We start from the raw sequence: 25,930 nt of genomic DNA on the forward strand, positions 1-25,930 counted from the left end.
TCTGAGGACCCTTCAAAAATTAATAATAAGGGGGGTTTTAGTTACAGATAGGACTGCTGCTAGAGATGGATGAGATATTTTCCTACCTGCCCTGGACAAGTCCAAGTCACCACCAGGTCCACATAAACTCTATCAGGGACTAAAAAACTGGCAGGTATGACTCCTGAACTAGGATCAATAGTCAATTTTAAGGATTATGTACAATGAGGTACTGCAGGACTAGAGAAAGACAAGTGATATGTATTAAAAAAAAATCACCCAGCCCAAAAACCATAATCCAGTGAAAGTGATGACTTTGGTTCCTTGAAAAATTCTAAAATGTATTATTAAGAGGATGGTTAGTTAACATACACAGAAGGAAGGAAGCAGTCAACTACAAGATTCAGTGTGTCTTCATCAACAACAGGTTTTGTTAGATTAACATTTCCTTTTTTGACAGGATTACTAGGCTGGTAGATCAGGTAAATCCTGTAGATAGAGTTTACCTAGATCTAACTTCATTTAAAAAAAACAAACATTTTGTTGAAGCCTTTTGTCATCACATCACAGTCAATTCCACCCACCCCCATCCAAGAATGAATCCTCCTTTGTAACAACAAAGAAAAAATTAAGCCAAAATATCTGAAGAGACTGACAATTTATACAATATCCGTTCTAGTAGCCCTCTTATCTTTCTGCCTTGAGGGAGAAGGGTGGTTTCATTATGTCTTCTTTGGGACTTTTTTTCCCAATTCTTAGAGTTCAATTTCCTTTTTGTGATCTTTTCATTTACACTGCTATTTTCATTGTATATATTATTCTTTCAATTCTGCTTATTTCAATACATACTGATTCCTACAAATGTTCTCGTGTTTCTTTCATTTTTTCATATTCAACATTTCTTACTGTATTACACACACACACACACACACACACACACACACACACACACTTTCAGCCATTTCGCACCCCATTCTGTTCCCAATTCTTTGCTATCACAAAGAATTTTGCTATGAAAACTGAGGTATATATTGGACTGTAGTTTATGTGTTTGACTATTTTAGGGTATATGCCAGTAGTGGAATTGCTAGGTCCAAGGGTATGGGCCAATCAGTCACCTTTCTTCCACAATTCCAAACTGAAATTCAGAACAGCAAGACTAGTTCATAGTTCCACCAAGAGGGCATCAATGTTCCTGCCTTTCTACACAGCTCCTCCATCATTGACTCTTTCCATCTTTTTTTTTTCCATCTTTGACAGTTTGCATGGAGTAAAGTAAAAACATTAGGGTTGTTTTAATTGAAATTTCACTTACTATTAGTGTTTGGAGCATGTTTTCATGTGGCCATTTATAGCTTGCTAATCTTCTTTTGAAAACTTTTTATATCCTTTAACCAGTTACTTATTTGGGAATGGCTCCTATTGTTACAGGTTTTCATCAGTTACCTGCATATTTTGGATAACAACTTTTGCTGATGATATTTGTTGCAAATATTTTTCCACCCCACTATTTTTCTTTTAATTCTGTCTATAGTGATTTTAATCATGAAAAAGCTTTCTAATCCTACATTGTTAAAGTTGTCCATGATCTCTATCCTGTATTTGGTTAAGAATTCTAGTATTGTTAGGAAAAGTACTTGATCTTTTTTCAAAATTTTCATGGTGTGACCTTTTATTTTCAGATCTTATTATGATATATATGTATATATATATATATATATATATATACACACACACATACATATATATATATACACATATACATACACACATATATAGTTTAAGATGGTGATCAAACTTGATTTCTGCCAGAATGCTTTCTAGTTTTCCTAGCAGCCATTTTCCCAATAATTTATATTCTTAATTTTATCAAGCCCTATACTATTGCTTTTTTTAAAGACTTAGCTCGTCTCTTCTAATGATCTATTTTTGTGTTTTTAACTAGGTCATCCTGCCCAAAACCATCCCTAGTAATAAAAAATTAAAACACAGGAAAAAATAGCAGTTCAGCGAAACTAAAAACTCAGTAAAATCTAATAACGTATGCAATATTCCACAACCGCAGTGCTTCACCTCTGCAAAGAAGGTGGGAGATGCATTTTCTCATCACTTCTCCAAGACCATGGCTGGTCATTATAATCACATAACATTTAGTTTCAACTTTTTGTAAGAAATTTCAAGACTCCAAGCAATGATGTGAATGTGTGTATACGTATGTATATGTGTGTGTATATGTATGTATGTCATCAAAATTACTTTTATTTATTGTTTTTTCCTATTAAATGTGAGTTTCTTGAAAAAGAGGAATTTTTCATTTTTGCCTCTGCATTTCAAAGCACATAGTGGCAACAAAGTGGTAGGGGCTTAATAAACATTACATAATTTATACATACTCCAAGATTTCTTCTACATGGTTACAAATTATTTTGTACGCAAAATGACTAAATAAGGAGATGCACTAATGAGAAAAAGCCTAAGAAATGAGAAGGGAACATGGGAATAGGCTATATGGTCCCATGGTCATAGTCTGAAGAGAAGAAACTCCCTTATTGATTTTTGTTTTTATAGTATTGTAAGAATGAGTATATGTATCAGGGGTGCTTAGGAGGAATATGGTGATTGGCTGGTCACCCATAAAGTTCAGACTGGTTTACCATTAGGAACTCCTAACCTAAACAATTATTTATTAAACATTAAGACACACACTCTCTAAAACAAAGAACAGAATACTGGAATTGAACAGAGTACTCTAGTGAGTACTTGAAGTTGAAGTACATGAAGTTGAAAAAAGTTATATTTTAAAAATTAATAATTAATGAGAACTATTATGTTTTAATAATATATTTTAATGTAAAAACCATATATATTTACTGTTTCTGTTTTAGAAGTTAAAACACTTACCTGGACTAACAAGTGCCCTGAGTTGGAGGAACATGTCCCAGATTTCCTCATGTTCTCATTTATCTGCTTCATCAAATGTAGCAGTATTTCAACAGCACCTTTGCTGATCATTTCATTAAGAAATCTTGGATTCCCAGAAATGAATTTAATTGCTCCCATGCAATACAAAAAAGCCTCATTGTTAGTGTGAAGGTCTTCCACTCGCAGCACCTCCAACAACGAATCTGGAGAAAAGAGGTCTAATTAGAAGGAATGTGATTCACTTTATGTTATTCAAATTTATCTTAACATATTCCAAATCCTGAAAAAACATGACTATTTTGAAGCACATGGATGTACTTTTTCATACATACACTAAGAATAAACTTATTAGTGATGAGTCAGAGTCCACAGGCAAATGCTTTTAACAGTGTTATTCATACAGTGCAAAGAGAAAACCTATTTTTATCACCCAACTAAACCTATTTCAAGCTAGTAACATGCTAGGGGGGGAAAAAGTTGACCCCATTAACCCATGTATTTAAAAAAGCGGTTATTAAATACCATTCTTAATGATTTTTCCAAAATTCATTTAGTTATAGAAGTTTGGGGTTACAGAGAATAATGAATATCAAAGGGAATTTCAGAATTATATTTCAATCTCTCCTTTAAAAAATGTATTTGTTACTGAGAAAAAAATCCTTCAATGCACAAAATCAGAGTCAAAAAGAAAAACACGCCAATAACTACAAAAATGTAAGGAGAATCTGGACAATTTTTCAGAATGGGGTTAGGTACCAGGATTATACAGGAAGTCATTCAGATGAATGAATAAGAATTACTTAGGAGAAGCATTTGACAAATGGTAAGCTGAATCCTATTTGCATTTGGTGAAATTGGTCCAGGTTTAAGTGTAGGGAAAGATCTCTTTGGACCATGGTTATTTTTCATGAGCAAATGGGCACTCGACAAGGTGAGCCCTAACATGCACAAAGAATAAATGGAGAAGATATTAATTCTATGAAAAGAAAATCTTCAACTGTCTCTTAATCTCCAACTGGCCATGGGTGGCAAACTGGAGGTCACTGCTAGAAATCCAAATCTAAGAACAGAATTTCTATCAACCACAGGATCCAGGAAAGAAACATCATTTAAGACATGAGGCTCCTCCAACCTCCCCCAAAATGACTTTGTATTTCTTCTGTATGTGCTTTGAACTATTTCTTTTGAATGGATATTATACCATTTTGTCTCTTCCAACAGCCTAATTTCCTTAAAGACAGAGGCTGTTTTATTGTTTTTGTATCCCCAGTACTTAGAACAGCACCTGCCACCTAGTGGGTGCTTAATAAATGCTTGATGATTGAGGAAACAAAAGGATTTCAAGATAGATGAGAATTTCCTTGAACTACGGATTAAAGCAAGTAGAACCTTGTTCCTAATTCAAGGCAGCAAAGTCCAGGAACATGATGGGAAACGATAAGAAAGAAGGGTATGGTGGGGTCAGTTACTATGATTGTGAGCCTGAACTGCTTCTTTCTAAATTCTGGGGGTCTAGAAATGCTCTCACAATCCAGTCTCTCCCCAAGGAAGTCCTGATCTAGAGATCTCCCTGGGGTTCACCACTTTGAGTAACTGGAAGAGGATCCTGGATTCCAAAAGCCAGCTTCCAGTTCCTAAGGTCATTGCCAGAGGGAGCAGATCAGTCCTCAGCTGTGCTGAGGTCAGGAGGGCATCTGGGAAAAGAATGACCTTGGCCATGCAGTAAACTTGGCTTATGGCTTATGACCCGAGGAGGCCAAGGTAACAGGAGGCTGAAGGAGGAAATAATTAAGTCTAACTGAGGGACAAGATGATGAAAAGACACTTTTAAAAAAGCAATACGGTACTGGGTTAGAGCTTCAGCCCTCCTACCAATTCTTCATCATGGAAGAGAGGCTGTCCTGTGTTCTCCAAAACTAGGCAGGTCCTTCCTGCCAAAGCTGGCAATGCCTCGAGTACAGGCCCAGTGATATGTGGGGGATTGTAAAGAACACAGAGGAGTCTGAATCCCAGCTCTGTGACATCCTGCCTATGAGGACTTGGACAAATTGCTTAACCTCAATCGAGAACATTAAGGGACTGGACTAGGTCCCCACTAAAGTACCTTCCAGTGCTACCTTTATGATCCTGTAACTGCAGAAAACTAGATTTTTTGGGAACAAAGTCCACAATAAAATAACTATTTTAATTTCATATTTTGTTTAAAGTCACTTTTAACTGTTCCAACATTTCTACTCCCACATTCTCAATTAATTAAAAGTTAGACATTTCTTATTTTTATTTGTCCACTGATGAGGAAAAGATACACTTTCTCCTTTTCAAAAGAGACCTTCAAGCTGTTTTCCATTTACTTGTGTTGCTCCCACATAGTTTACATTAACCCAATTCATACAATGATCACAAAAGCTATAACTCAATTACTTGGGAAGGGGGAGACATCACTTCAAGAATTTTCTTTTCTCTAATTGTTCCAAAGAGATTTTTAAAGCAGATAATAATCTTTTGATTGCTTTCTCCATGTCTGCCTAAAATACACTCTGAAACAAAGAGGTTCCATAACTGTTTTTTAACTGCTACCATCTATTTTTCTATCATTTCTGGTATGATACAAAAAAGATTTAAGATTCAAGTATTCGGTGACCTAAAAAGTGAACTACTCTCAAAGTAAACTGATATTTTTAATGGATATTTATAAATGTATACATTTCTATGATCCCAAATAGTCCCCATAAGCATCTAAATGTACCTGTAGTGTCTTCTGAGATGAATTCAGCAAGGGAAATTTTAAGTTGAATGTGCAGAAGAAGACAAAGCAAATAATACACATTGTATATCTGCTTCATTCTAGCAACCACTAATCATAACTTTCTCCCTTTTCCCCTAAAAGAAGTTCAACATTTAGTTAAGAAAAGCATATGACAAATGGTAATGCTGAATGACACTTACCAAGAATACTATCGTTTTGGATGAGAGAATCATTCTTCTCACTCCTGCTAATTTTAAATATGAGTTTGCAGACATTGAGAAGATTCTTTCCACTTACTTTAAGCTGCAGAGGAAAAAAAATTTACACATCTATTTTGGTTGGAAAATTAAAACATGTTATACTTTTAAAGAAAAACAATAGCAAAACAATTTTTAAAAATAGTGCTGGGAAAGTTATTTTTAAAGTTGAAATTGAGAGTTCTGAAAATGAATCAACCACACTTCAAAATTCTAAGAGGCAATTTTGATAAATAGAGACACGATAATTTTTGAGGAAGAAGAAACTTTAGACACCATATACAGTCTAAACCCCTCTCCCTAATGCACAAGGGCCCATAACTGTCTAAGTGAACATCTAAGCCAGAGGCTGCATGTGGCCCTCTAGGTCCTCAAGTGTGGCCCTCTGACTGAATAAAGGGCTCATGTACAGACTGAGAGATGACTTTTGTTTACTTTTCCAACCCTAAGATTCTGGTTCTCTTTGACTGAATAAAGGACCACACTTGAGGACCTAGAGGGTTACACATGGCCTCAAGACTGCTGCTTCCCCAGCCCTGCAACCTTCTATAAGAGAAATCTTCCAGTACAGCAGAAATAGTGATGGTTTCAGATTCACAGGACCTCAAGTTTGAATCCTGGCTCTGACACTATCTGTGTAACCTTGCACTAACTATCTGTAACAAGTCATTCACTTGTCCAGGCCAGTTTTTCCTCAAAATGAAAGAATTAGGTTGGACAACGTCCAAGTTCCTTTCCAGTTCTAAATCTATGATCTACAATATCAAAAGGCACCCAATTTTTTTTAGACAGTTCTAATTGTTGAAAAGTTCTTTATGCTAAGCCCAAATCCAACTTCCCTGTAACTTTTACCAGTGGAACCACACGAGATAACCTGAATCTGTTCTGGGAGCAATATTTTAAGAAAAACACTAAGAAGGTTGAGCACATCCAGAGAAGGGGTGATCAGAATGGGAGGCAACTCAAAACCATGTCACACAAACATCAGCTGAAGGAAGCGGAGACAAGACTTAGGGGGATGTATGATCACTGTTATCAAATAATTGAAAGGTTTCATATATAAAAGCAATTAGATCCCTTCTGTTGGGCCTCACAGGACAAAATTAGGACTCCCTGGTGGAAATCAGGAGATTATTTTTGACTCAGTAGGGGGAAGAACTCCTTAACAATGATGGCTATCTAAGTCAATGAAATGGGTTGCCCTGAGAGGGAAAGAATTCCCTCCTTGCCACTGGAGATCTTCGAGCTGAAGCTCGATGAGATTGCTTATTAGGGGGGCAGTAGAAAAGGTCAGGGTTCATGTAAAGACTGAGAGGTGACTTTTGTTGACTTTCCAATCCTAAAATTCTGGTTCTCTTCTATGTGACAGACCTGTGAATACTTGAAGATGACATTCACATTCCCTACTTTCTACTCTTAAGTCTTCTCTCAAGACCAAGCATCCCTGGTTTCTTTAACCAGTCCCTCTATGACATAGTATTCACATCCTCCATTCCTCTGTACTTTAGAGAGACCCCAGCTTGCCAATGTCACTCTTAAAATGTGATACCCAAAACTGAACACTGCCCTGAAGGTGGTTTAGCTAGTACAGGACAGGACACATTAAAGACATGATTCTATTAATTAGCCCCTGATACATAGTAGAAATTTAGTAAATGCAGGTTGATTAAGAGAAGCAATATCACACTGAGCATGAGAGAGGGCTGGCCTTGGAGTCAAGAAGATGTGGATTCAAGTTCTGCTTTGACATATACTAGATGTGTGGCCATCAGCAAATCACTTAACCTCTCAAAGGCTTGGGGAATTGCAAATCTGTATCCGTGAAGGTAGTTTCCATACCAGGAATTTACCATACTGATGAAAGTCACTGACCAAACACTGCCAAACATTTCCCACTCCCTTCACTCCTGCCAAAAAGAAAAACTGGCTCTCTTGGCATGTGATTAACTTATATTGAGCTTTGTGGTTGTTCAGTAGTTTCATTCGTGTCTGAAGCTTCATGACCCCATTTGTGGTTTTCTTGGCTGGAGTGGTTTACCATTTCCTTCTCCAGCTCATTTTATAAATGACAAAATTGAGGCAGAGTGAACTGACTTGCCCAGGGTCACAGATAGTTAAGTATCTGAGGCCAAAGCTGAACTCAGGAAGATGAGTCTTCCTGACTCCCAAGACCAGCAGTCTAGCCACTACGCCACCTAGCTGCCCTTTTGACTTTGCGCTGTTTTTCTTTTCATTTAAAAAGGAGGAACCCCATTTAGAAGTGAGGCATCTTGTCTCTTCAGAGGCCTGTATAATCAGTTAAAATACAAACTAAGGCTTCTCAGTTTAGTGAACCAAACCAGTTCAGCTCACTTCTGAAACGCAGCAAAAAAAAACTCAGCTAAAATTGCCAAGGAATAGGGTATTCTATTCTAGTTCATTGCATTTTCTGATTGTGATGGTAAATCATAAAATCCCTTTTCTTGAAAATCATTTGAAAGTATGTTATCTTGCTTTCTTAGAATGTAATTTAATTGTTCAGGATTTTTCAATATCTCAGGGTCATTAATAGAAACCTAATTTTCATTACAAGTAGCATATTTGGTCGAGACTTAATTAAACACTGTAGAAGCTATAACATTGGACTGATTATACATTGCCTCTTAGACACAACCTGGAAGATACTCTTTTGACTTTCTGGGTTTTTTAACTAAATTCCCAATTCCACCTTATTTTCTTATCTTTTGATACTTTCAGTTTAAAGTGAGAGGATTGTTAGGTGAAAAGGTTTCCCTTAGGGAGTTCAAATGCATTGCTTCCAGTTAATCAGGAATGTACTATTATGACTTTTTAAATTACATTCTATTTTTCAAATTATTAAGAGATAAGCAGTTTTTATAAGCATTCTACAAACCCCTATCTTCTGAAACAAGAGTTCTTAACCTTTTGTGTACCATGAATCCCTTTGGCAGTTTGGTGAAATTTATGGACCTCTTTCTTAGAATAATGTTTTTAAATGCATAAAATAAAATAGGTAGGATTACAAAGGAAGCCAATTATATCGAAGTAGAGTTATACAAATATTTTTAGAAATCAAGTTCATGAGACCCCCAAGTTAAGAACTACTGATTTCACTGATATCATTTTGTTTGTTGTTATTCAGTTAGGTGTTTTTCAGTCATGTCTGAATTTATGTGACCTCATTTTGGATTTTCTTTGGCAAAAATACTGGAGTGGTTTACCATTTCCTTCTCAAACTCATTTTACAGATCAGGATACTGAGATAAACAGGGTTAAATGATTTGCCCAGGGTCACACAGCTATTAAGTGTCTGAGGCCAGATTTGAACTCAAAAAGAGAGGAGTCTTCCTGACTCCAGGCAGCATACAACCAAAGGAAGGTTGAACATTTTATTTTTTTTTGTTTTTGTTTTTTTGTTTTTTGTTTTTTTGAGGGGGGAAGGCAGGGCAATTGGGGTTACGTGACTTGCCCAAGGTCACACAGCTAGTACATTTGTCAAGTGTCTGAGGCCAGGTTTGAACTCAGGTCCTCCTGACTCCAGGGCCAGTGCTCTACTCACTGCACCATCTAGCTGCCCCAGGTTGAACATTTTAAATAGCAGATAATTAAAAATATAATTCCCCTAAAATTTACCTATAAAATTAAGAACAGACTATTTGCTTTATGAAAACTTTCATTGAAAGATAAGAATTTTTTTCAAAAATGCCTTTTTAACCTTTTATGTTAAGAACTGCCCCCTTATCTTTTCTCATATTCATAACAGAAACATAAAGAACATGAAGTTAACAAACATCTCTCTTGTATGTTGCATATCTGTTTTGCATCAAATTGAAATTTGGTATATATATTTTAGAGTAGAATATTAAGTATAGCATCAAAAATTAAAGAAGCATATAGTACCTGCAGCTTCTAATTAAGATAATGTAAAATAAGTGAGATGGATGGGATATGTTGATATTCATTTAAAAAACTATATTAACAATCACTTTCTATATATACTCAGATGTTAAAATGATGTTTAGGGTCCTAAAAATAGAAGTTCCTTTATAGGTGAATACAATTCTATTTGTTTTAATGATTCTTTCAAAGGGCTTGCTAATAACTGTGTCACCTTTTGATCAAATTGCTTATACTTTGTGTTTCTGTCATTTATATCATTTTATTTAAGCTACAATTTCTATCCTGACACCTGTCTTTTCCTTTCACTTACAAACCTGTAATAGTATCTACGCACTTTACAAACCCAGAATGGAATTCGCATTTTCAAGTTCACACAAATGGCTACTGTCACTATTTTACAACTACATCATAAAGAAAGTTGCTATTATTTCTTACTGGGCCAGAAAACCTTAAGTCATTGATGAAATCAGGAGGCAGAATACTTTCTACTGAGTGTTACTATCTGATACTGATCAGAACAGACTGGAGATCAGAATATTATAATACTAATCAGAATGAGTAATTAAACTTAATTATGTGTTCAAGTCTTAAAATTTTTATGTCTTCACCCTTAGATTTCCACTATAGCTGTAGAAGTCACTCTTGTAACCATGTATTCCAGACTCCAAATTCACTTCTAACTAACACTGTGGCATTTGGAAACATACCTCTTTTTAAAGCAATCTACTAATTCACAAGAAAGAAAAACTTACAGCTAGAATAATTTTCGCAAGTTTTAGGCTGAGCAAGTCTGAACCGACATCAACTAGTTTATATAAGGTCTTCAGAAGCACACTCCTTTTCTTAAACCTCTTTCCGAGCATGCTTCCTTCCTCTAAAGCTTGATGAAGCTGGGTGCAGGCGGCACAAAAATTTTCAATATTGTCTTCTGCAATGAGAACAGAGAAAAGAAAGCATTACTTACCATTAAAGACCAATCTTTTCAGCCTGTCAACACAAACAATATAGTAAAATCCCCACATGAGGACATCCTACCATCTCCTCAAACTACTTGGATTTTATATTTTTAACAGTTTGATTTATCCCTCCAACTTTGCAGACCACTCATATTAACTGATCAGGAAATAAGACAGCTCTCATTTGAAATCTGTCCAAAATGTACAAGGGAAATATAAAAATGGAAGATATCTTTTATTACTGTCATTATTATTGTTTATTATTGTCTTCTTTATATCTAATAGCCTACAAATGCCACTCTAGCCATATTTTCTTCTAATGGTCTGTCTCCAACTCACTACAAAAATGGTATTTCTCCCCTTCCTGTATCTATCTTTATTTTATGTTATGAGTCCTCAACTCCTTTTACAAGAACATTCTTAAATCCCAACTTTTCAGTGAAACATTCCACATCTACCCTAATATCCACCAAACTCTTAAAGCATTTATTATCTAAAGAATTAGCATGTCATGTGCTGTTTTGTATTGTTATTTATCCCTGGTCTGATCTCCACAACTAGATGGTAAGCCTCCAATTTCTTAATCACTAGTCCCTTGTACATAAGCATTCAACGGTTGGTTGTTTTCCTTCCTTCTTGAACAGGACTAAAGTGACATCACTATGCTTGAGTCAAGTTTCAATATGTCTGACTATGGCTGACCATGCCAGTATGAGCTTGGAATGCTCTACAACAGGTCAGGCACAAACAGTCCATGTGAACATTTGGTGTGGATACTCCAAACTTGCGCATCCTGCATTTCCGTTGAGCTGTTTCAATTCTGCTTTGCTCAGAGAACAGCACCTTCTCTGATTTGGGCACACCATGCTGAGCAGTCCTGTGCCAATGTCTCCCATGTCACACAATCAATTCCAAAGTTCTTGAGAGACTTTGAGAGTGTCCTTGTACTGCTTCTTCTGACCACCATGTGAACGCTTACCCTGTGTGAGTTCTCCATAAAATAGACTTTTTGGCAAGCACGCATTTTGCATTCAATCAACATGACCAGTCCATCGGAGCTGCACTGTCTGAAGCAGAGTTTGAATGCTTGGCAGTTTAGTTCGAGAAAGGACCTCAGTGTTTGGTACCTTATCCTGCCAGGTGATCTTCAGAATCTTCCTAAGACAATTCAACTGGATGTGATTCAGTTTCCTGGCATGGGGCTGGTAGACTGTCCAGGTTTCACAGGCATACCACAATGAGGTCAGCAGCACAGCTCTGTAGACCTTCAGTTTGGTAATCATTCTAATACCTCTTCTCTCTCATATTTTCCTTCGGAGCCTCCCAAACACTGAGCTAGCTCTGGCAATGCAAGCATCAACCTTACTATCAATGTGTACATCCCTGGAAAGTACACTCCCAAGGTAAGTGAACCTATCCACAGCGGTCAAAACTTGTCCATTTGCTGTCACCAATGGTTCCGTGTATGGATGGTGTGGTGGTGGCTGATGGAACACCTGTGTTTTCTTGATGTTAATTGTTAGGCCAAAATTAGCATAAATAGCAGAGAATTGACCCATACTTCACTGCATCTCAGTTTCAAAGGCTTCAACAAGCATTTAATAAATGCTTATTGGAGAAACCTATCTTCTATTCCTGGAAAAATTCTAGAATATATTATTTAAAAGGATGCTTTGAGTGTTTAGAAAGGGAAGCAGCAATAACTAAGAGCCAATATGGCATCATCAAAAAGAGGTAATGCTAGGCTAACTTCTTTTCTTTTTTTGGACTGGTATACTACCACTGGCAGAGATCAGGGAAAGCTGTAAAATATCACATTTAGATTTCATCAAAGAATTTTACAAAGTCTCTTATGCTATCATTTTGGACAAGGAGAGATACCAGCTTGATGACAGCAAAGTTAATATGACTAGGTGAACAAAAAATTAGCTGACTCACCAGACACAACAGCAATTAATAGACTAATGTCAATCTGAAAGTTCTTTTGGAAAGTGAATCAAGGATTTTGTCCATGGGCATACTGCCATTCAATATTTTTACAAATGGCTTAGTTAAAAGTATATGCCATATGTTTATCAAATGTACTGGTGGCATAATAGTCTGAGAATCTCAAAATTTCCATAGAATTTAGAAACCATTTTGCCCTACCTATATCTGACCAAGAATTATCTCTAGAAATCACTCATCAAGTGGTCACTGGTCTTTTCTAGAAGTCTTCCTTACCTCTAGAGAGAGAATCTTCCACTTCTTGCCAAAGGCTGTTCTACTTTTGTTTAGTTTTAACTTAAGATTGTTTTCAAAATCTAGACACTGCCTCTCTTCATGAAGCCTAAAGTCACATTGGTTTTTTTTTAATGCCATATGAAAAAAATGCTCATCACCTAGGAGAAACAGGGTTTAAACAGAACAAGATCTCAAAGGACTCTCGCATCAATGGTAGGTCCTAACTTACCTGATGTAATAACATCTGGGGGTGGGAAGTGAGGTAGGATAAATGAGGATCAAAAAATATTTTGGCTGACAGGACAACTAAGAAGAATATTTATTTTACTATTAGAATCTTCTGGAAGTACAATTTTTGAGAATGGTATCTTGGCTGGTAAGTAATAATAATAAAAAAGAAAATGGAGCACATAAAACTGAACCCAAGGAGTACTAACCTAAAAGAAGCCAAAGCATGAGATCTTTAGTTGTAAATAAATGGCATTACTAATAGATCTCATCATTAAATTAAAAAGTAAGAAACCAATCTGAAATAAATGTAATGTGCCCTTAAAAGCCCACATAAAGGAAGCATGCAACTGCAGAAGGAAATGACTCAGTCCATTTTTAGCTCTTTTCAACAATAACATCTAAGAAAAAAACTTTAAACCTCAATAGCTAAGTAACCTTCAATGCCTAACAGTTATGTACTTAAATAAAAGAATTGGTGGGAAATGGCTGAGACTAAATTTAAAGGGGAAAATAAATGAATTCTATTATGAGAAATGTTTTTGTTATTTGATTCTTCTGTGATTGGCAGTTTCTTCTGAAACCCTACTTATCAGCCCACTGCTGGTTGTCTTCAGTAGGTTTTTTCCCAGGTATTTCACACATACATTTTTTTTGGGTTTGTTGCCTTAAAAGAATTATTATTTTACCAAAAGGGAAAATGTGTGTCCTTAGAATCAATTTTTTAAACTACTGTGAAAAATAAATCCTTAAATTATCAGTGCACCTCCAAGAACTAATGCTCATCATATCGTAGAATCCAAGAGCTAATAGGAATCTGAAGACATCATCTCACCCATTCTCTATCTCCAAATGGTAGTCACTGAAGATATTTATGAGAGTGAATACAATATTCGCCATTGGTATCTTGTTCTAGTGTTTAACACCCCATACTTGTCAGGAGGTTTTCCCTTATCTAAAAAAATCTCAATTTCTCTTGTTAAATTTAACGCCTTTCTCCTCTTGGATTATCCTCTGTGGAGACAAATAATTGTTAAAGCCTATCTGTCCCAGTCCACTGTGGCAAATTTGGGGATTTAAGAGAATTTCAAAGAAAAGGCAAATGGTCCAGTGATGCTAAAAACAACAGGTCTTTAACATGGGCATGTTTTAATTCAACAGAGAAAGGCATATCAAGTCCAAAATGAGATTCCCTCAAGGCACAGGGATGAGAAATGGAAGAGAGGTTCAAGCCAAAGGATACAACTTGATCTCAGTCATCAGTGTGACAAGAATCTTTGTCTCAGTCAACAGAGAAATATTGCTGGGCTCTGGGTATGATGAACTTCTTGCCACAGTAGGAGGAGGAAGGCGGTCACGGTTCCTGCAAAAGATTACCCTCCTGCCCTGGCATACCCAGATTACAGCTAGGTTCTTGTCATTTCTCCTAGTTTAGTATGACTAGCCATCATACATTAGGGTAACTCAGCAACATATATGTGTATGTGTCTATGTGTATATACACATGTGTACGTATATGTATATATACATATATATATGTGCATGTACATACATGCATATTGTACCCTGAGCAATTTACATACTATTTCTTGAAATGCCTAAACCATTGTAGTCCAACAAGTAAGAATGATTAAGAGCCATTAACTATAAATATCTTGTTTGCTTTTTTTAAAATACAAAAATATTTTATTTTTTTTCCTGATCAAAAGGAGACCTACCAGAAAAATAATAGATAGAGAATTATGACTTCCAGCAAATGAGTCATTTTTACATAGGCAAAAAACAAGTCTTTTCCCTTCTCACTGATCAAAGCAATACTATTTTCAAATGAATATCTACTGAGAGATTAGTTGTGCATTTGATAAAGTACCATAATCTGGTTAAAAATAAAAACAAAACTTAATTAAGAACTTATGTGCATGAGCTATACATATACTTGAGATTCTCTCAAAATTCATTAACACTCTCTGAAGAGTAAGATAGATGGAAATTAATAGTCATTTTTAATACCTGGTATAGATCATTCTACATCTTATCATCTTTATCATTTTTTAACAAGTCATCTTCAGTTATTACAATGCCTGAAGTGTGCAGTTGTTAATGGATCACAGTGTATGTGTTTGCTTGTTTTAAAAAAAAAATCACTTTAAATCCTTTAACTCTAAATCCTTTAAATCCTTTTATTATTTGACATATGATTTTATTTTTTTTTAAATTAAAACAAATGCAAAGAGCAAAGAGCTAAATACACTTAAATGCCCTTTTATGATATGGAATATGGTAGTGTGAGGCACCATAGCATGGCCAATTGTATGAAAATTTTAATTCATAATACCAAGAAATTAGAAGATTATTATTCACCATGGGAAAGGGTTATTTGCATTCTACAAAATGACTTACCACAGAAATCCTTTAAATAGTAGGCCCTCTTAGTATAATTAATATAAGCTTTTATTTACCAAGAATTTAATTTATATGCAACTTACAGGAACAAAGCTATTGGTTAAAATGAAGTAAGTCCCTATATGTATTTGGACATGTCTGCAGAAGTTTCTGATGGGCATCTACTTCACAGAATCTCTGATTTTGCTCATGGAGGCAATTTCTCTCCAATGACACTTTTCCCAATCCTCTATAACATAGCAGAAGTTGAAAATTCCAACAATCTGAAATCAACCTACTAATCTAATGTTAGGCCTCTCAGAACTGGTTCTTAAAAGAAAAAAAAGATGAAATCTGTCAACAGGTCCATACTCATAGCATTTCCAGCTTGGATGAACCTTTGAGAACTTGTGTTTTGCTAGAACACATTCTGAAAATGTGGGGTCACCTCAACACTATGGTGAGGCATCAAAGTTAGGCACAAGTATAGGTTGATGTGCACAGTGTGTTAAAAAGTATAATGGCAATGGGGAGGGCACAATTTTCTTTTCTGAGAACCCTTTGACAAATATGGTACATAACAAAAAATTTAAATGTTTCCTACCCTTCTCCAATTCATGTAAGACTGGTAAGATCCTTGTGCTCCAAAAGGCTTCTTCCTCTTCTGTTTCTGTTTCTGTCTCAATTTCTTCCAAGTTCCTTTGAACCTCTGAAACATCAAAAAAAAAATCAGAGAAAAAAAACCCATTAGATATCAGTCATAACTACAGCTTTAGTAATCACAAGTATTTTATGGTCAGAACTAAGCTTAATAAATGGAAATACTTACCTTCTCCCATCTTCCCCCTATTTTTCATGGTTACCAGTAGGACTGAAAAGAGCCCACTTTTAAAAACACCAAGTGTGATAGTGATACATGCAGAAAACATCTTTGATAAAATCCAACCTCCATTTATTGTAAAAAAATTGCAAAGAAAAGGAATGGTGAATGTAAGAGCATATTATTACACCATAAGAAATAATGAAAGGGATGGATTCAGAGAACTGGAGAGAGAAGTGAATAGAACCAGAAGAACAACATAAACAATGACTACAATGCTGTAAAGGAAAACAATTTTGAAAACTTAAGAACTCTGACCAGTGAAAGGACCATTACTCCATAATAACAAAGATGAATCATGGGCCTACCTCTTGACAGAGAGGTGACAGACTAGAGATACAGAGTGAGACATCTCTTTTCAGATATAGTGAATAGTTGGATGTTTTGCTTGACTATACTTATTTGTCACGATGGAGGGCCTTTTTCGGAGGCAGCATTGTGGGAGGAGGGGAGTTGGCAGGCCAATGAAATGTTTAAAATATGTACAGAATAGTTCAGAGGATGAAAGCTTTGGAACTACTGTATAAAATTTAATATATATTTTAAAAAACACAAGCTATACATAAGAGATTCATGGTTTGATATACAATCCTCTTTCCTGTTCTTGTAAATACAAATGTTTATTTTTGTTAATGTTTATCCAGTTCTTAATAAAAAAAAAAAGACAATTTAAATAGTTAGGAAACCCAGGCTCAAAAAAGCATGCTTCCTCAACACAATTAAGTGTTTCTTCTTGAAACCAAGACTCAATATTAAATACAATGAAAAGACATTAGACACATTTCAACTAAAAAAAACCAGGTAGAAAACAAAGGTGCCTACTTTCAACACATCATTTGTTATAGTATAGGAAATGTCAGCAAGTACATCATGACACAAGGAGATTAACATGTTAACGAAGAGATCGATATCATTATTTAGAAATGTAGGCAATACTGCACCTAGGAGACTCAATGGCTCTTGATTTTAGATAGTTACAACTGCTCACATACTTAACATACTAAAGAAAGATCCATTTATTTCCTATCCTTTCTACTGTGTGTGTGTGCTTTATCTTGTCAAAAGATTTTTCTGCCTCTATAATTGAATCACACTATTTTTGTTGATCTATTATATATTTATAGTTTTCCTAATATTTAACCAACGCTGCATTCCTGTTATAAATTCGACATGGTCATGGTGTCTCAAGATCAGATTTGTATCAGAAAATATTTGGTAGGACCTCTACTCTTCTATTTTTTCCGAACAATTTTATATACAATTTGAATCAATTGTGCTTGAAACATGTTGTAGAATTTGCCTGTAAATCTTTTTGATCCTAGATTTTTTTTTTCCTTTGGGAGTTCATTTACAGCTTGTTCAATTTCTTTTTCTAAGATGTGGCTATGTAAGTCCTCTATTTCTTGTTCTGTTATTCTAGGCCCTTTACATATATGTAAATATTTGGCCATTTCATTTAAATTATTGGTGTTATTGGAATATACTTGACAAAAGAGTTCAAAATATTTTCTTTTATTTCTTCACTGACTGTGAATTCACCTTTTTCATTTTTTTATATACTGGCAATTTGTTTTGTACTCATTTTTTGTTTTTTTTTTTTCCAATTAAATGTAAAGACAGTTTTCAACATTTACTTTTATAAGATTTTGAGTTCCATTTTTTTCTCCCTCCCTCTTTCCCTTCCTCCCCTCTCCAAGATGGCAAGCAATCTGATATAGGCTATGTATGTACAATCATATTAAACATTTCCACAATAGTCATGTTGTGAAAGAAGAATCAGAACAAAAGGGAAAAACCATAAGAAAGAAAAAAAAAGAAAATAGTATGCTTCGATTTGCATTCAGACGCCATAGTTCTTTCTCTGGATATGGACAGCATTTTCCATCATGGGTCTTTTGGAATTGTCTTAGATTATTATATTGCTGAGAAGAGCTAAGTCTATCAAAGTTGATCATCGAACAATGTTGCTGTTACTTTTGTACTCTCTTTTTTGAAAATCTAGTTAATGGTTTATCTATTTCATTTCCCACCCCGCCCCCTCCAAAAAGAGCTTCTAGTTTTACTAAGTCAATGGGATTTTTGTGGTCAATTTTGTTAATCTCTCCTTTAAGAGGATTTTTTTTTTTTGGTGTTTAATTGGGGATGGTAGGGGGGTTGTTAATTTGTTCATTTTCCAGATTTTTTTAAAATAGCATGCCCAATTCATTGATCTGCTTTCTCTCTCTTTTATTAATAAAAGTATTTAAAGATATGTTTTCTTTTGGCTGCATCCCCAAACTGTTTCTTCTCTCTCTCACTGTCATTATCTATTGCTTCTAAGATCTGTTTTTGACACACATTGTTTAGAATTAAAATTTTTCATCTTCAATTAATTTTCAATTGTTTCTTTAGTGTCCCTTTACTGAATTTTTACTGCATCATGGTCCATAAAAGATTTACTATTTCTAATTTTCTGCCTTTGTGACGTTTTTATACATGGTCAATTTTTCTGATGGTACCATGAACACTTAAAAAATATATGTTCCTATTTACTTCAATAATTACCAGAGGCATATATCATTTTACTAAAAATGTTATTTGAATTCCTCATTTCTTTTTTCTTTATCTTTTGGTTAAATTTTTCTAAATCTAAGAGGGGGAAATAGAGGGCCCCACACTATTATAGTTTTTATTGTCTTTTTTTTTCCCTGTAACTCATTTCATATTTCCTTTAAGTATTTAGATTCTATGCCATTAGGTACATATTATTTCAGTATTAATTCACTGTTCATGGAATTGTTCAGCAAAATGTAGTTTCCCTGTTCATCTCTTTTCTCTTTTTGCTGTCACTTTGCCTGAGATGATTGCTACCTCTGCCTCTTTTATTTCAGCTGCAGCATAAAAGATTCTGCTTAAGCCCCTTGTTTTAACACTGTGTACACATTTCCATTTAAAGCTTATTCCTTGTAAACAACATATTGTTGGTTTCTGCTTTCTAATCCCTTCTGCTATCCTCTTTCATTTTATGAGTGAGCTCATTCTATCCACATTCATAGTTACGATTACTGATTGTGTATTTCCTTCCATCATATTCTCTTATACTCTACAATTTCCACCCCCAGCTTTAGAAGGAAAAGTGTTTTAAGATGGAAGGAGTGAGCTCAGCACCAAAGCTCTAGGTTTGGTATAATCTACTTCTGTTATACCGCCTCTCTTCTCTTTCCATTATTCAGAGCCCAATAGCAGGTTCTTATCCTTGCTTTCCTTTCTTTTACGCTCCCCTTTGAAATCTGTACTCCTTAAGAGTTCATTTCACTTAAAACTAATTCTTCCCTTAATCTACTCTGCCTCTTATGCACTCTGCTCCTTCTTTCTCTCCTGTTTCCCAATTGAATGAAATACATTTTCTTTCCCCCAACTCTGTGTGTGTGTATTCTTCTGACCAGCTCAGATGAAAGTGAGGATCAAGTGTCTCCAGTTCTCTCCTTCCTCCTTTCCCTCCCTGTTTGTAGAGACTTCTATTTGTTTACTACTAACTATGTGAAATTATTTTCCTATCTTTCCCTTTCTTTTTCCATTCTTAAGATCATCAAATATAAAAGAACTACTCCCGTCCTCTCTACTTAGACTCTATGGCCCCCAATGGTAATAAAGCTATGAGAGGATACACATATCATCTCATATTTTAATATAAATATTTCAATTTGTTTGGTTCCTTATGATTACTTGCTCTTGTTTATCTTTAGTCTTGACGCCTCTGTTTATATTTCAAAGTTTCTACTCAGTTCTGGGCTTTTCATCAAGAATGCTTGATGTCCTTTATTTCATTAAAGATCCAATTCCTCCCCCTATAGAATTATACTTAGCTTTGCTAGGTAAATTATTCTTGACTATAAACCTATACCCTTCACCTTCTGGAACATGGTATTCCAAGCTCACTGTTCTTTCATAGTGGTGGCTGCTAAATTATATGTGACTCTGACTGGTAGCTCCCTGGTCCTTGAGGTTTTTTTTTTTTCATTCTGGATTTTTGCAATATTTTAATTTCGACCTGGAAGCTCTAGGTTTTGGCTAAAATATTCCTGGGAGTTTTCACTTGGGGGCTTCTTTCAGGACTTTGCCCTGGTTCTAAGAGATCTAGGCATTTCTTATGATTTCTTGAAATATTAAATCTAGGCTCTTTTTTGGTCATGGCTTTCTGGCATTGTGCTAAATACTTTATAAATATCATCCCATTTGATCCACACAATAATCCTAGGAGGTAGATACTATTATTATACTCATTTTACAATTCAGGAAACTGAGACATAGAGGTTAAGTGACTTGCCCAAGGGCACACAGAACCAGTAAGTATCTGAGGGTGGATTTGAACTTAAGTCCTCCTGACTCTCTCCACTGCTTATGCTTATCAAATATGCATATGGCACAAACTAGGGAAGATAGTTAGGATGTAGGATGATTTAAAAAGGCATGATGTCTTAGTCTCACAGTATAATGTCCCCTAGTCAGCACACATTTGCAGTTTTGTATTCATCCTATCCTCTGCAAACCTGAGTAGAATATTGGGGGTAGAAGTGACACCGTGAGATAGAAAAACATTGTATTTGTAGACAGAAGATGGGGGATTCAAATCCCATATGACTAGTAAGTCATTATTACCTTAAAGTAAGACACTTGACCACTCTGGGCCTCAATTTACCCACCTAAAAACAAGGGAGCTAAATTTGAGGACATCAAAAGTCCTTTCCAACTTTAAATCAATTATGCTGTAACCTTAAAGTCTCTTCTAGGTATCTTTGGTTCATAATCTCAGACATATTCCTTTTAGAACAGAAATTTGCTAATTTTACTCTCCCTAAAAAGGGATCTCAGCTTCCCTGTAAGCATTAAGGCTAATGAGACAAAGAAGACATAATAAGTTTGGTTTGACCCAATGGCAAATTATTGAAATACTCAGGAAAACTCTAGTTATGCTTTTAGAAGATGTCAATCAGCCTTTCCCCTGATGGTTCCTAAATTCCCACCTGGACTCAGCCCTTCTTTCTGAGCCAATATTCCTAGATGTGCATATGGCAGATATAGTGCATATCTCTAAGTAATGTGAGGTACTAGAGATTAGTACATGAGGTTTCTTGTAAAGGTGTAGATTCATAGAGTTGTCTCCAGGAGAGTAGACAACCAATTTTTCCTCTATGTATCAATGTTTTTCCTCTCTCTACATTAGTATTATTCATTCTTCTTCTATCTGACACACTTCCCCATATGGCCTCTCCCTTGAAAAGGCCTTTCTCTGCTAATCTCTTTTGGGGTCTCCAACTCCTGTATGTCTGGATCTAAGCAACCCTCTAGCATGGCCTCTTTTAAAGGCCAATTCCAAGCTCCAAGAAGGTTGTGTGTGAATTCTGTCATTCCTGAGGTGTCAACTTGGAGATCCCTACTGATGCTACAAAATTTGGTCATTGCCAAAACAAAGGCCTCATAAGCAATAAGCAAAGAGGATAAGGAGAATTTGCATTATATCTAGCAAATTTACACCTTGTCCAAGAGATGGCAGGAATGTGTGCTATATTCTTCCCCCATATAGACTATATTAGCAATTTTTTAAAATCACATAATTATATCAACAGATGCAAAAAAGCTTTTGACAAAATACAAAATCTATTTATATTAAAATATTAAAAAGCATAAGTGAACTTTTCCTTAATATTTCCTTCCAATATCTGTCTAAAACCAAGGAATTGCATTATATGTAAAGAAAAAATAATAGAGGCCTTTCCAATAAGATTGGGCTGAAGCAAAAACATTCATCATCACTATTATTCAACAGAGTTCTATAAATATTGTTAGTTATATCAGTAATACAAGAAAAGCAATTGAAGGAATAAGCATTGGTAAAGAGGAAATGAAGATCACTTTTTGTAGATTATGATAGTTTACTAAAAAAAAAACCTTAGAGATTAAAGATTAATTAAAATAATCAATACTTTGGTAAAATAGCAGGATAGTAAATCTATAAAAAAAATTATCAGCCTTTAGGGATATTACCAATAAAATTCAGCATAATGACAAGACAAGGAAATCCCATGTGATAATATTGTTTTTTTAAAAAGGCTTTATACAGTATTTATTCCTTCCTCCTCTCCTTTTCCCCATTTAAAGTTACCACAGAATTTAGAAACAATCCGGGAATTCATTTACTAATACATACAGATGTTATATGAATATAACTATAAAACATTTTTCAGAAACAAAGGAAAACAATTAGAGATATATTAGTTGTTCATGGTTGAGCCTTGCTATAGTAAGATTACCTAAATTAATTTACAGATTCGGTGTCATATCAAACTAGCAAGGATGACTTGACAGAACTGGACAAAAATACAAAATCATATGGAAGAACAAAGGGCCAGAAAAGGGAAAGGAAAAAAATTTTTAAAGGTGGGAATGAAAGGAGGAGCTAGAACAGGGATTGGTTCTGTGAAGTTTGGATTCAGTCAAAGGGCCACACTTGAGGACCTAGAGGGCCACATGGAGCCTCAAGGTTGGAGATTCCCCACCCCTGCGCTAGGATTATCAGATTTCAAGCATTACTACAAATCTATAATAATCAAAATAATTTAGTGCTGACTACAAGAAATAGGAAAGTTGATCAATGGATCAGATAAAATACACAAAACATAAAAACAATCAAACATATTTGCATATTGTTCAATAAATACAAGAACTAATGAGGAAAGGACAAACCATTCTATAAGAACTAATCAGAAAATTGGAAAGCACTTTGAGAGAAATTAGGCTTAGACCAATATTTCACACAATACACCATCTACTAATAATAGCTAGCATTTAAAGAGTGCCGTAAGGTTTGCAAAGTACTTTACAAACATTAATTCATTTAATCCTCACAACAACCTTGGGCTGTAGGTTCTATTATCATGCCGATTTTACAAGTGAGGAAACTGAGGTAGACATAGGTTATGTGGATCACGGATCTGGTAAGCATCTAGAGACAATTTAAACAAGTCTCTCTGATTCCAGGCCCTAAGCTTTATCCACTGTGCCACCTCGCAACCTATAATGAATTCAAAAGTGGATACACGACCTACATGTAAAAGATCATATCAGAAACTCATGAGAAAAGGGAAATAGAGGTCTTTCACAAAACTGGAAAAGGAGAGAGTGCTTAACCAAACAGGTGATAGAGATAATGACAAAATATAAAATAGAATATCTGTATTACAAAAAAAATTCAAAAGTTTTTGTACAATCAATGCAGTTAGATTTGAATGGAAACAGTGAGCTGGGAAGAATCTTTAAAATGAATTTCTCTGAATAAGGAAGATATCCATAATACATAGGGAATGTATACAAAAGAACAAAAGCCAGTTCCCAAGAGATAAATGCTTAAAGGATACAAATAGACCTCAATGGCTATCCATCAGCCTACACATGAAAAAAAAATGCTCCCAATCACTAATAATAAAGAGAAACACAAATTAAAATGTAAATTCCACCTGACACCTATCAGATTGGCAGAGACCACCAAAAAAATTTTTTAAAGGACAATAAAACTGTTGATGGGCCTTAGGGAGAGAAGGCACACTAATGCACTGTTAAGGAAGCCATTCTGAAAAGCAATGTAGACCAAAAGTCACTGAACTCGGTATACACCCTCTGACCCATGATAACACTACTAGACATGTACCCCAAGGATATTAAAGGGAGGGGAAAGATTCCCCAAGTACAGAAATATTTCTAGCAGCATTTTTTGTTGTAGGAAATAACTGGAAACATAGCGGGTGCCCATTAATTGTGGGATGGCTAAACAAATTATGGTATGTGAATGGAATGGAATATTTCTGCACCATGAGAAATGATGAAAGAGAGAGATGCAATGAGACCTGTAAAAGTTTTTTAGGAACTGACGCAGAGTGAAGACAGGAGAACCAAGAGACCAACTTATATGATAACTACAATAATGCAAAGGAAAATAACTTTGAAAGACTGAAGAACTCTGGTTAATACGGTAATTAGTCATGATTCCAGAGAAGTAAAGATGAAGTGTGCATCCCATCTCTCACAAGAGAAACATTTTATAGGGAGGGTGTGTGTGTGTGTTCTGGGAAAAGTGGAGGCTAGGGGATAGTGATTTAAAGAAAACAATGTCAATGAGACATTTTAAGACTATTAAGAGCAGAAAAGGAAGAGGGACTTCAAAAAAGGCCACAGACAAGCAGGGCAATGTTGGTACTACTGTATTAAAATATACTTTAAAAATCTTTTCAATTATTTAAGTTTTTTTCTATTTCTGAAAAAAAGTGTGTTGTATTTATATAATTCCTATATGTATTTTGATAACTGGACTCCCAGATAGTCAATACACCCTATAGCGATCTTGAATGGAATTTCCTTGTCTATATTTTTCTGCTGGGTTTTGTTGGCAATATTCAGAAAGGCTGATGATTTGGGGAGGGGGATTATTTAATATCATATTTTTCTGAATTTATTAATAGAAAATCACAGTTTCATGTACAAGCTTCTTTCTCTGTTTTTTGTTTTTGCTTTTTGCACATATGTAACAACAATGCTGCTTGCAGCTGCTGTGGAAGTATAAGGTCAATAATACTAGCACACAGGAGGGTTGCTAGCACAGGTTCTTTGATCTGCTTTTCCAAGGAAAGCAACTTTAAGGAGTTTACAATCTTACTTTAATTAAATATACATATATCACTCACTTAGTTCAGGCGAAAAAGTCAGCACCCTGAACTTCAGAGGAAATGCAAACAGAAATTACAAGCAGAAACTATATAAACAGAGCAAATAACACAAATCAGCAGATAGGGCTTCTGTCTGTCCATAGCAACATATACATAGTTACCAGAGAGAGAAGCACCAACATCTGGGTTTTCAAAGCCAGGGGGCTCCTTAATGGTTACCCAGCCTCGTCTGGCCAAATCACATGAACACTCTTCTAATGAGTGAGCTCCCCAAAGCAAAATGCTAACCTCAGAGTATGTATACTGTTTTCAATCAAAGACTCTTGATTCAATCAAAGGCAAGACTCCACCAAAGGCATTTGATTATCTTAGTGCTGGGAAGCACTCCAAAAGAAAAAAACAACGAAAAGTCCCACTTTGCTTGCCATCACAATATGGAACGTGTTTGTTCATGTTTGTTGTTGATTGTCAAATTTATAATAAAAGAAAATTTTTTAAAATAAATAACAATGGTAGGGACTGCTTCAGAAGGTTGTAGGTTCCCTTTCACTAGTGGTTTTCAAGCAAAGGTTGGACAATTGGACGTCTACATTGACACATTACAGAGGTGATTTTTGCTTATTTATGGGTAGAAATAAATCCTTTCGGGCAGCTAGGTGGCGAAGTGAGTAGAGCACCAGCCCTGGAGTCAGGAGGACCTGAGTTCAAATCCAGCCTCAGACACTTGACACATCTACTAGCTGTGTGACCTTGGGCAAGTC

At 35.4% G+C, this 25,930-nt stretch overlaps 1 protein-coding gene across 1 annotated transcript in view; it reads right to left on the reverse strand.

The window, feature by feature from the left end:
• The window catches only part of ARMC2 (armadillo repeat containing 2), a 171,502-nt gene that overhangs the window by 85,220 nt on the left and 60,352 nt on the right, over positions 1–25,930 (reverse strand). Inside the window, exons 7-10 of the mRNA XM_036765854.1 lie at positions 16,198–16,302; positions 10,557–10,732; positions 5,848–5,950; positions 2,881–3,104 (exon numbers count right to left, since the gene is read on the reverse strand). Coding sequence (XP_036621749.1) covers positions 2,881–3,104; positions 5,848–5,950; positions 10,557–10,732; positions 16,198–16,302 — 608 coding nt within the window. The remainder of the gene's footprint in view (positions 1–2,880; positions 3,105–5,847; positions 5,951–10,556; positions 10,733–16,197; positions 16,303–25,930) is intronic.

This window comes from Trichosurus vulpecula, chromosome 7 (assembly GCF_011100635.1).
Source record: "Trichosurus vulpecula isolate mTriVul1 chromosome 7, mTriVul1.pri, whole genome shotgun sequence".
NCBI classification, from domain to species: domain Eukaryota; kingdom Metazoa; phylum Chordata; class Mammalia; order Diprotodontia; family Phalangeridae; genus Trichosurus; species Trichosurus vulpecula.